This window comes from Capricornis sumatraensis, chromosome 5 (assembly GCF_032405125.1).
Source record: "Capricornis sumatraensis isolate serow.1 chromosome 5, serow.2, whole genome shotgun sequence".
In the NCBI taxonomy this organism is placed as follows: Eukaryota; Metazoa; Chordata; class Mammalia; order Artiodactyla; family Bovidae; genus Capricornis; species Capricornis sumatraensis.
The window spans coordinates 92,251,525-92,264,304 of NC_091073.1; the positions used below are offsets into that span (position 1 = coordinate 92,251,525).

The window sequence follows — 12,780 nt, forward strand, 5'->3', positions numbered from 1 at the left end:
CACGTCTTGTATTTCATTTACTACCCTGTTCCAAGCACTTAAAACAATGGTTGGCATATAGTAAGTGCCTGGCACTTATTAAATGATTGAAGCTTTTTTCCTCGGTGTCTTTTCTACTACTGTTTTTATTCAGATATCTGATCCCTGGGCTTTTTCAGTGCCTCAGTGGTACAGAACCCAACTGTCAATGCAGGAGATGAGGGTTTGATCCCTAGGCTGGGAAGATCCTCTGGAGAAGGAAAAGGTAACCCACTTCAGTATATTTGCCTGGGAAATTCCATGGACAGAGGAGCCTGACAGGCTACAGTCCAAGGGGTCACGAAGAGTCAGACACTATTGAGTAACTAAACAATAAACCTTGATCCCTAGATAGGAGATCCCTATATTCTACTAGGCATAAATTATTTAGTCTAGGAATCTCTTTTCTTTGCCTTTTCTCTTTTCTATTTTCTTTTCTACTTGCCTGGCACTGGATATTTTGATGCCCATCATAATGGGTCTTTATAGTTCTCCTGAGGTTTTCATCTCTTTTGCTAATGAGCTTGAATTGGAACTAAAGCTTTTACTTGCCTGGGTCACTTCCTCATTTCACAATATCATCGTTGTATCTAGTTTTAACCACCCCAAGAGAGTGCAGCCAGGAACTTGCTACAGAGGCAGAAAAGGCAAATGCTGCTATGACAAGGCAATGTGGATAATGACTCCCCTCTGACTAAAGTTCTGAGGGTCAAATTATCTTGGGAAATGTGGTTGATTATATTTTAAAATCACCTCAGTTCTCTTTTAAATTATAGTTCTGGATAGAATTGAAATATAAATTAGCCTTTAAAATGCAGTTTTTCACCTCTTCTCCTTTTTAATGACACACTGACTGATATTAGGGAGTAATTTGGCATATGTGGAATTAGTACATATGTGGGTACGGTCTCTCAGCACAGCTTGAGAAAAGTAGGACCAATCACAAGCCTCAGTCACAGCATTTGATTTTCAAAGAGAATGCACAGCAATTAAGATGGGAGAAAGAAAAATCACGCATTATGAATCTGTATGCTACAAGAAAAACACTATTATTATATGACAAAGCCTGTAAAGGGCTTTGCATGGTTCCTGACACACCTACCACTACTGTGGCAGGAATTTCTCAAGACTCAATCCATATTAACTGAAAACCTTAAAGTGACTCCTACTGGCCTCAGATTGGAAGATGGAGAGTAAGAAGCTCAACTACAAAGTTAAGGAAAAATAATTAGCATTTCTTATTCGTTTTCAGCCCAAAATAGGTAGCAAGGGAAGGCAATTAGTGGCTCCACTATGTCAATTACAAGGGAATTTTTATTTCCTTTTCATTTAACTTCCGAAACCAATTAGCAATGGAGATGTTCTGTGTTCACATCCCACGCACACAGCAGAACTGGAAACAGCCAGAGGTCACCTTGTTTTCCAACCTGACGTCATGCTAGAGTGTGATTAAAAATGCCGGCCGTGGGTTAACTGCTTTAGAGTCATGATGCATCTTAACTGTGCAGCATCCTGGACTTCACGCCCACAAGTACCTCAGGTGACCCTGGGGCAGCCAATTCACAGACAATGCTCAAAACTCTTGTAAGAGTCTTATTCAATTTACAGATGAGGGCATGGACCAGGGGGCAGTGTGACAGAACCAGTTAGGGAGTTTTTCAGAATATGCTAGATAAGTTGGGACAGCCTAGGTTAAATCTCAGCAGCTTGAAACAACCAATGTTTATTTCTTGCTCACATGATCTGTTTATCCTTTGTCATAGTTGCTCTGCCATCCAGTGGGAGACCTCATCTAAATATGTGTTCTAGTAATTACAAACGCCAGAACAGCAGTGTGCAAGCTTTTAAAAATCTGATGTAAATCCCAGCAAGGAAGCAGTAGTGTCGATGAGTTTGGGAGTCAGACAGCTTGTCTGTAAATCCTCACTCCCCTTAGAGACTGTGTGACTTTGGGCAAATTGCTTAACCTCTTTGAGTAGCTGCTTGCTATCTGTAAAATGGGGATAATATTGACTACTCTAATGGTTGTTGGAGGCTCATAGTAGACATTCACTTACTTTATCATTACCAAACAGAGTATAAAAATGTATCTTGAAGAGAAGAGCTTCGTGGAAGAGACACATCCCCATTCCCCTGATACACCTACCTACATTCTTGTTCTGACCCTTAGTGGCTCTTACACTCTATTTGAATTTCCTTCCTTTCATAATCTCCTTTCTCCTGTATCCTCTGCTTCCTACATGATCTAGCTCAGGTATCTGCATCCTTCTGCCATGAGAGATCTTTAATCCTTTCATTCAGCACAGTTATCAACCATCTACTGTAGGTCAGGCATTGTGCTTGGGCCAGAGGAAACAAGTAAACAGCGTGTTCTGTGCTCTTGAGGTATCTGCAGTGTAGAGGGGGACGTGAAGATAAAGGCAAAATGGAATACACGGTACAGTGGAGGCTGATGTCTTCACAATCATGCAATGAGTGCATGGAGAATGAGTCTGCTTGTATCACAGCCTGGGCTGCCTTTCCCAGCAAGCACAAGGTGAGAGGAGTGGGCACTCCCTGAAGGGGACACAGCACATCAAAGACAGAAAGGCAAGAATAGTCATGGGTACTCTAGGGGCACAGATAGTGAAGTGTGAATGAAGGAGTCAGATATCAGGAGCTTTGGGGAGGGCTATTAGGACAAAGAAATGGCAAAATCCCAAGACCCAGCATATCTGCAAGTTCTGTTAGATGTTTCCCCCTGTCAGCAAAAGGGAGTCACAGAAGAGGTGGTACCAGTGAGTGTTCAGTCCTTTCAGTTGCGTCTGACTCTTTGTGACCCTATGGACTGTGTCCCGCCAGGCTCCTCTCTCCACGGGATTCTCCAGGCAAGAATCCTGGCATGGGTTTCCATGTGCCCCTCTGGGGGATCTTCCCAACCCAGGGATAAAACCCACATCTGCCTGTGTTTTTACCCACTGAGCCACCTGGGAAGCCCATGGAAGAATTAGGACCAGTGGTAAATGCAACAGGATGAGGCTGACATTTTAAAAATAGTCCTCTGGCAGGAGACTTCAGAGGGAAACAGTGTGAAATGGCCTATGAAAGAGAGAGATGAAGGCAGCCTAGAGGAGAACAGTGCCGGCAGGAACGGAAATGAAGATTCAGATGGGAGGCAGGTGGATTCTGGAGGTAAAGGAATATAGACTGAGTGGTGTGGGCTTAGGAGGAGCTGAGGGATCTGACGTGACACACAGATTGCAGACCTGGATGAGGGGCAGCTGATTCTCTGAGACAAAGAACAGAAAAGGAGCAGCACGTTGTAGGCAAGCGGGACTGTGCACGGTAGGGGAATGGAGGGGGTGGGGAATGTTGCTTCCCTAGATAGAGTCACCCTTTAACTACACACCGATAAAATAAATGATTTGTTTCCATCACTGGCATGGATTTATATACAACCCTATTTTGTGATGAATGCTGGCCATGGTATATATTAACTTTTCAGCAACCTTGCAAGCTACTTGAAAGCAGAAACATTAAACTGCGTAAGATGCCACTGTACACTGAGCCCCATACTTTGGGCTTTGAAAGTTCTCATCAAATATTCATGAAATAAATATATATCACATTTGGATTTCCTGGTTTTGTTCATCTCCTACCACATTACCATCAGCATGATTCTATGTTTAGTTTTCTTCTTGCCCTCCATCATTCTGATGCTCTTTTGTATCTAAAATGTTCATTTTCTTGGCATTTATAGCATTTACCCCTTTATCTTGGGCTTCCCAGGTGGCACTAGCGGTAAAGAACCTGCTTGCCAATGCAGGAGACATAAGAGATGTGAGTTCCATCCCTGGGTCCAGAAGATCCCATGGAGGAGGGCATGGCAACCCACTCAGAGGAGCCTGGTGGGCTACAGTCGATGGGGTTGCACAGAGTCAGAGGCGACTGAAATGACTTAGCATGCACACACCCCTTTATTTTAAATCCCTACAATATTTTAGACCAACATTGAAAACAATATCCAATTTCATTTGCCCCTTTAGAAGTTCCTTATGTTTTCTCCGAGTTCCTCTCCTCCCTCTTCTCTCACTTGTGGTCTTTTAAAATTCTCTCCCATCCATTTTCTTTTCCTTTGTCAGGCTTCTCAACCTACCACTTCCCCTCTTCCATCAGAGCCTTTATCCCTTTAAGGTTTACACTTCTTTACAAGTGCTATATTTCTCCCATCTGTTTAGTTTTTCCAGATGGAGCACCTAAGTCTCTCCTTATGTATTATTTCTTTTACTTATTGTAATTTCTATTATAACTTTGAGATTCACAATGCATCAGAGGCATAGACTGTGGAGGAAACAGAAGCAGCCCACGACAGCCACAGACACAGAGGTGGCCCTCTCAGCTGTGTTTCTTCCATCGCTGACCGGGGCTGGTAGAGCGAACTAAGGCTCTGTTCAGCTGACTCTCCCTCTCCTCTCTTCAACTTTCTCTTGGCATAAAGTATTTTCCCAGGAAATCCTAAAGTATCTGACAGAAACCTGGAATCTGGTCTTGGATTTACAACCAGTCAACTAAGGACTGCTGCTCAATATCTGTGGGACTGTCTTCCTGAAAAAAACGGGGGTCCATAATGAACACATAAACCAGAGGGACCGACATATCAGTAAGAGATGCACTCTACAAACAGAAAATATTATTGTCCAATTTTCTTCCCTTACAACTTGTCAGACAAACCTGGCCTTCTTTTTATCATGTTGTTCCATCACAAGAAATACAAAGAGCCAAGAACTAGAGAAATAAGCAAAGAAATAGCACAGAATTCTGAGAAGAATAAAATTAACAAGCTGCTAAAAATAGTCGTAAAAGAATAATGTTGCACGGGGAATATCAGTGGAACTAAGGCGTGTAGCCTAGGCCAATTTTAACAAGTTTTTATCTGGAACTATTTAAGGTAGTTCCTCTCCAAAGAGAGAACATTTCAGTTTCAAGGATTAATTTTACTCATTTACATAAACATCAATTACATCACAGGCTTCTTTTATTGACCACTAACTACTCATTGGGAGCTTCCCAGGTGGCTCAGTGGTAAAGAAACTACCTACCAATGCAGGAAATGCAAGAGACATGGGTTCGATCCCTGGGTCGGGAAGATTCCCTGGAGGAAGAAATGGCAACCTGTTCCAATGGTTTTGCCTACAAAATCCCATGGATAGAGGAGCCTGGAGGGCTACAGCCCAGGGGCTTGCAAAGAGTCAGACACAGCTGAGCAGCTGAGCACAGAGCACACAACTACTAATTGAGGAAGGACTGGGACTACCTTTATACCTTTGTGATGATTAAAAAGACAGTATTTCTGATGTTTCATGTAAAGCAATAAGAAAATAAAATTCCTTCAGTAAAGTGACTTTTATACCAATGTATCAGGAGTATGCTTATTCCCCTTGGAAGACATAAGGACACAGATGTTTAGCTGTGGTTGAGATCATGGCTCTGGAGTCAGACAGAGGTTGGTTGGACATCTGTATAGCCATGTATTGGTAAGCTATTGACTTGTTTCTATCGCAAAGTCTAATCTTCAAAAGTTGACCAATTATAGTACCTAATTTATAAGGACTCAATTTGAACTTCTGTCTGACTTAGACCCACAGGTTTCTGGGGTGATGAATATTTTCTTTTGCTATAAAATATTATTTCCATGAAAACATGGAAATACACAGTTGCAAAATCTCTTCCATCTAAAAATTGTAAGATGCCAACTTAATGCCATGACTCATGGTAAACATCCAGTGTAAAGAGAAGGGGGATCATATCCTGAGAAGCTGATTGCACTAGCTTGTAGAGCTGGGACTCTGGGACGTTCAGCACATGACATACATGAGACCCTTATTCCAGTTCTCCTAGGTCCATCCCCAGGGTTTAAAATTACTGCACTTGTCTACCTTCAAGAAGTTGAGTTGCCTGAGGTCAATTAAGGAAGTGGCTAATAATTTACACCTCTTCTCTAAAGCATTATGGTGAGGAGTTATGCCTGAGTTGTTGCTAAATAAGTATCAAGCCACACATTTTGTGACTATTTAAAATAGAAGGCAAGTCTTCAAAAATACAAAATATAGAAAAGGGTAAAACAAAACCACTATTAAAGCATGAATCTGAGTTCTGACAGAACCTGAGTTCAAATCCCATTTCAGCAACCATCCCTGTGGCCTTTGCTGGGTCACATGTCTTTGAATGTCAATTTCTGCAAATATAAAACGAGAATGCTAGGACATTTATGATTGTCTTCTTGGTTTGTAATGAACCTTAAATAAGATAACTTGGATAAAGCAGCTGGTAGAATGTCTGAAACAGAAGCAAGCTCTGCAAAGCAAAGCCCTTCCCCTCATTTTTGAACATTACATGGTAAAGCCACTTACGGGTTCTCATCTTTGAAGCTACATTTTTAAATTAAGGTTGAATTAAGCTAAGGGTTAAGGCCTGTCTACAGAAACAACTCAAAATCCAGCAGGGAAATGAAAAAAAATCAGTCAATAATTTATTGTTTATTAGTTCCACCATCGTATAGATTTATTGTGTTTTTATGAAGCAAAATTGACTTTTTGTTTGCTTGAACTCTTTAGTTGTTCTGTTACTCTGTGTTTAGAAGTATAGGCTTCACAGTTTGGTAGCCTGAAAGTTACAATACAATGATTTCAATCCACACCAAAGTAGCCGCTACTTCAATTTTATACCTTCTGAAGTCCTAAGTTCTCTGAAAGAAAGTTCTGCTTTCATTGTAAGCAACAGTTAAAATAATATACTTCGGGTTTAATTAGCAGTTGATTGAATGGTTAAATATGCATTCAAAGTAGCAAAAAAATGAAATTATGTTATTGTACATGGAAAAATCCTCCCAATAATGTTAATTGAGTTTTAACAAATGAGTTGATTAGAGGGAAAGGAAAGAGGACACAGTTCATCAAATGCAACTTGATGCCAGGTTTCCCCACAGACCTAATGTACTCTTGACATAGCACTTTGGAAAAAAAAAAAAGTCAATGACTACATTGCTTAGCAAGAGTACACTTTTTCTGGTTAATGAATCATGCACAGAGAACGTTGTTTTTTATTTATTTACTTGCCCTTCCCTTGCGAAGAGTTTGTATTCATTTTCTCTGAAAATTATGTTAAGATAAGCAAAGTGTCAAGCATGTATATGTCAAAGGAGCGGCACAGATGATATGCAGTCGTGGACAAAGTTTGTCTTGACTGGTTTAACTTACTTTCTCAGCCCTAAGTAAGGACTTTATGTTGAGAGTAATCAGAGATATTAAAATATAGCAGGGGTCCGGGTATGAATCAGGAGGTACTCACGGTAAGAGTCAGCCAGGTCTGGGGGACATGTAGGACCAGGGGAGTTGGAAAAAGAAGGCCATCATGAACACGAAATGGAGTAAGGAGTCTTTGAAGCAGGTGGAGGGGTGGGGGTGGCATTCAGATGAAAGACTTGTGTCTATGCTTCACATTTGTCATCTAGTGGCTGCCAGAGACTCAGAGGAGTCCTCAGAGCTAGCTGGGGTAGGAGGGGCAGGGGGAAGAGGGGAGGATGAATCACATGGAATTTGAAAACAAACCCCACCAAACCAAGGACAATGGAGGCTGCCTGCTGTTTTCACAAGAAATTCTCTAAGAATCTGGGGGTTCAGAACAATGTCTGATAAAAAGTAGGGGAGGGGAGTTCTTCCCTCTCACCTCAGGGTGCTGTGAGACCTCAGTGCTGAGAGAGACCCAGCCTGAGAGGCTGTAGCCCCTCGCGGTCATTCTTTCTCCCCCCACCCCCCACCAGGTGACAGCTTGAAGCCGTGGGAAGCCAAGGCCAGGCCCCTCACCAGCTTTGTTGGTAAAGGAGAACTTGGCAGAGCCAAAAAGGACTTTTCATTATCTCATCTCACTTCACACTGTGAATGAAAAAGGCTTAGAAGAAAAGCTGACAAACCTAGACAGCTTATTAAAAAGCAGAGACATCACTTTGCCAACAAAGGTCCGTATAGTCAAAGCTATGGGCTTTCCAGTAGTCATATACACATGTGAGAGTTGGACCATGAAGGCTGAGCACTGAAGAACTGATGCCTTTGAACTGTGGTGCTGGAGAAGACTCTTGAGAGTCCCTTGGACAGCAAGGAGATCCAACCACTCAATCCTAAAGGAAGTCAACCCTGAATATTCATTGGGAAGGATTGATGCTGAAGCTGAAGCTCCAATCCTTTGGCCACCTGATGCAGAGAGCCCACTCACTGGAAAAGACCATGATACTGGGAAAGATTGAGGGCAGGAGGAGAAGGAGGGGACAGAGATGAGATGGTTGGATGGCATCACTGACACAATGGACATGAATCTGAGTAACTCTGGAAGATAGTGAAGGACAGAGAAGCCTGGCATACTGCAGTCCATGCAGTTGCAGAGTCAGACACAACTTAGTGACTGAACGACAATTTTCCTTCAGACCAGTGGCAGACTGCTGAGGGAGGCTGAAGTATTTCAATCACTGTGATTCTATTTTTACTCACACTCATATAACCTTGGTTAATGCTTGTTAGAGAAGAACCTCAGGAAGGTTTTCTTCTACTCAGAGAAAAGGCATCATGGGGTGGTGGAAACTGCACCATTGTAGGGTTAACAAATTTGGGGAGATTCTCACTAACCCACTTACTGTGTGCCAGCCACAGCTCCAAGTAAGTTCTTGGTGGGTGCTCATTCACTTAATCCTTACAACAAGCCCATTACAATCCTAATTTTACATAGGAGAAAATAGAAGCACAGAAAGGTCAATTAATTTTTCCAGGTCACATAGCTTCTAAGTGGAAACCTGGGACCTAAAGCAGAGAGCCTGGCTCTTGCCACCAAGAGACCCTTGTCACACCTGGCACAAATAAGGCATTCACTAAATGTTTGCAGATACAAATCATTTTACTAAGGTAATAAAAATGCATTGGGTTTATATTTCTACACTTAATAGATTGACCAGACTTAAAGGAAACTGAAAAATCCCTACAAGAACACCAAAAAAATAAATAAATAAAATCTCAAATGATCAGAACATGTGCTAATGTGTTAGATTTTCTGATTAAACAAGGAAAATTACTTCTTGCTTTCAGTGTCTTCTTCTAATGTTCTTGTGTCATTCATTTGCTAAGTTGTGTCCAACTCTTTGTGACCCCAAGGGCTGCAGCACTTCCAGGGGGTTCCATGGCCTACACGAAAACATGGAACTGCCATGTAAATTAATTTGCGGTAGATCACCTTTCCTGGAGAATCCCATGGACAGAGGAGCCTGGTGGGCTACAGTCCATAGGGTCACAGAGTTGGACATGACTGAAGAGGCGAGGCACATAGCACAGATCATCCCTAGGAATTCCGATTGTCCTTTGAGCTCTTTCCCCCAGTGTCACATTGCTGCCTACTCTCAGGGCAAGGGACTGTGTTAACCTGGGATGCTCCCTGGAGATTGATAACTAGACCAACAGGATCTCAAGGGTCATGATTCTTTCGTTCTTCTCATCTGGTCGCCAAGCAGAGAACAATTCTGATTGAATATACTATTTAATTATTCTAGTTAATCACACTGAGTATCAATAGCATTAATCATTAAAAGGGAGAAAAATGGACAGAATACAATGTATAACCATCCTGATTTCAAGCCCAAGGTGTCACCACCCTTTCAGCTCCAAGACAGATAATTGCATAGCAATGATAAAGGACAATTCGATACCTCAGAAAACCCACCAGCCTGTTCTCCAGGTTCACTTACCTTCGAGCGGAGGATGAGTGGCAATGGCAATAAAATCAACAGAGTGAAAACTACGAGGAGCAACCGGCGATAAACTAAAATGTAACTGAAGAATTTCATTGTCTTGCACAGGTGGCTTCAATAGTGTTCTCCTCAAATAAAGGGCAGGCATTAAATAACCGACCTGGATTAATATTTCTCTAGCTCATTATCTTCATTTACTGCCCCAGACTCACCAACATGAGTTAAAATTAAATCTCAGTTTTTATTGTTTTACTGTCACAATTCACATGGAGAGATAAGCCCAAGAGTGTGAGAAATCAAAGACCATTTTCTGCTAGGGTTTTTGAAAGGCAAAAACTGTCCTTATTTAGTTTGTGTATTGTAACTGGAATAGAAACTGTCTAAGTCTAGGAGGCGAAACCATGAGCTGGGTTGAGTCTGCCCACAAGGAGTTCCCTCCCCACCTTTTGATGTCCCCTGATTATGAGGCTCCATCCTTGGGTGGCACCTTGAGCAAGTCTTTACTGGGTGCCTCCAGTATCCTTTCCAATGAAGTACATTTTCAGTTTGTGAATCGAAATAGCAACCCCAGGAGTAGGAATTCCAACGTGAAAGACAAGTTTTGGGTACAGATGGGTTTTCCTGGGCTTGCTCAGATAAGATTGAAACTCCACTGCCTTTGTGGAGTTTGGCTCCGAGGAGAGCTCCTGACTTCTCTCATTCAGAACTTCTCTGTTCTCATTCAAAAGATAAATACCAATGCTTCTGATAGCTAATAGATCCCCAGTATCACACCTGTGCATGCATACTATGTAGAAGCTTCAGTAGTACCTGACTCTTTGCGACCCTATGGACTGTATCCCACCAGGCTCCTCTGTCCATGGGATTCTCCAGGCAACAATACTGGAGTGGGTGGTCATGTCCTTCTCCCGGGGATCTTCCCAATCCAGGGATTGAAGCTGTGTCTCCTGTGTTTCCTGCATTGGCAGGCAAGTTCTTTACCACAAGCATCACCTGGGAAGCCCCAATACCACACCCAGGTACACAATAATTTTTTCACTGTTTAAATGCACAGTTCTGTGTATTTCTTGGACGCTATGACTTCTTTGGATAGGAAACCAAGTTATCATAAAGTCTTACAGCCCTCACCTGTAAGACTTTTTCAGGATTAGGTTGATACTATCGTGCTGATACTGGCTGGATTGACTAGATAATTATCAGGGAATTTGTACAGAGTCATTCAGTTCAGTTCAGTCGCTCAGTCGTGTCTGACTTTTTGCGACCCCATGAATCGCAGCACGCCAAGCCTCCCTGTCCATCACCAACTTCCAGAGTTCACTCAGACTCACGTCCATCGAGTCAGTGATGCCATCCAGCCATCTCATCTTCGGTCGTTCCCTTCTCCTCCTGCCCCCAATCCCTCCCAGCATCAAAGTCTTTTCCAAGGAGTCAACTCTTCGCATGAGGTGGCCAAAGTACTGGAGTTTCAGCTTTAGCATCATTCCTTCCAAAGAAATTCCAGGGCTGATCTCTTTCAGAATGGACTGGTTGGATCTCCTTGCAGTCCAAGGAACTCTCAAGAATCTTCTCCAACACCACAGTTCAAAAGCATCAATTAAGAGTGAGTGAGTGTGTGTGTGTGTGTGTGTGTGTGTGTGTGTGTAGATGGGAACTGTTCTGACAGCAATAGCAACGATATGTTTTGAAACACCTTAGGGCTAGGGAGTCATTGATTAATTTTTCATTGTCTGGTAAATTAATCCTCCAAGTAACCTCAACTAAACAACTAGCCCTGGGTATAAACCAAACACATTTCCTTCTGTGTGTGTTGTGTGCTCAGTTGCTCAATTGTGTCTGACTCTTTGTGACCCCATGGACTGTAGTTCACCAGGCTCCTCTATGCATGGGATTCTCTAGGCAAGAATACTAGAAAGTGAAAGTGAAGTCGCTCAGTTGTGTCCGACTCTTTGCGACCCCGTGGACTGTAGCCTACCACGCTTCTCCATCCATGGGATTCTCCAGGCAAGAATACTGGAATGGGTTACCATTTCCTTCTCCAGGGGATCTTCCCGACCCAGGGATCGAACCTGGGTCTCCCGTATTGGAGGCAGACACTTCAACCTCTGAGCCACCGGGGAAGTGCCCCACCGCACCCCCCCTTGCCATTTCTTACTTCAGAGTATCTTCCCCACCCGGGGATCAAACCCACATCTCCTGTGTCTCTTGCATTGGCAGGCAGATTCTTTACCACTGCACCATCCTATATTCAATTTCTCTTGTGACAAATAACGTCACTTTTATGCAATCTATGATTAACATGTAGATCTTATTTCTAATTCCCCACTAATGTAACTCTGCTTTTTTTTTCCATCAAGAAAGAGAATTCTTTCAATAAAACTCACCTCACTGTACTGCTAATGTAGATGGGAAAACACCTTTTCCCTCTACAAGTTTAAATTTCTAAAGATATATCATCTATAGTGATTCAGGAAAATCAGAATAGTAAACAGAAAAAAAAAGTCTGCAAACCAGAAAGGCACATTACATCTTGAGTTTCTCAGGTGAAAAAAAAGGAGGGTAATTACAAATAATAGTAGTAAATAGTGAGCAGTGGTAAAGGAGCAGTAATCATAGTGTTAAAAAACACGTGAAAGGAACGAGTTACTTCAAACACCTTTGATACTTTTTTTCCTATATCACACTCTGCGCAGTTCATTGCATGCTTTTATAATATATATTTTTTGGAGAAATCATTTCTGTTCTCAGATTTCCTTTGGCCACCTGGTGAGACCATTTGAGCCTCACTTTCTCATCATAGAAGATTTTGCTCTGTGAGATGTCACCAAAAAGGAAAAGGCATTTGCGTGATATTTAATAGAAGTGAAGGCCTATGCATGCAGGGAACGGTGATACTCCCGCAAGAAGGAGGCTACAGGAAAAACACTTGACATTTCATCAGGGCCTCCATTCTTTGCATCATTTTCTCTATTCTGGTTCCCATTTCTCACCAGACCAGTATT

The 12,780-nt window shown here is 42.3% G+C and overlaps 1 protein-coding gene across 1 annotated transcript in view; it reads right to left on the reverse strand.

The window, feature by feature from the left end:
* Positions 1 to 9,877, reverse strand: part of SLC13A1 (solute carrier family 13 member 1) — a 75,565-nt gene extending 65,688 nt beyond the window's left edge. The window contains exon 1 of the mRNA XM_068972959.1: positions 9,779 to 9,877. Within this exon, the coding sequence (XP_068829060.1) occupies positions 9,779 to 9,877 (99 nt within the window). The remainder of the gene's footprint in view (positions 1 to 9,778) is intronic.
* Positions 9,878 to 12,780: the final 2,903 nt, after the last annotated feature.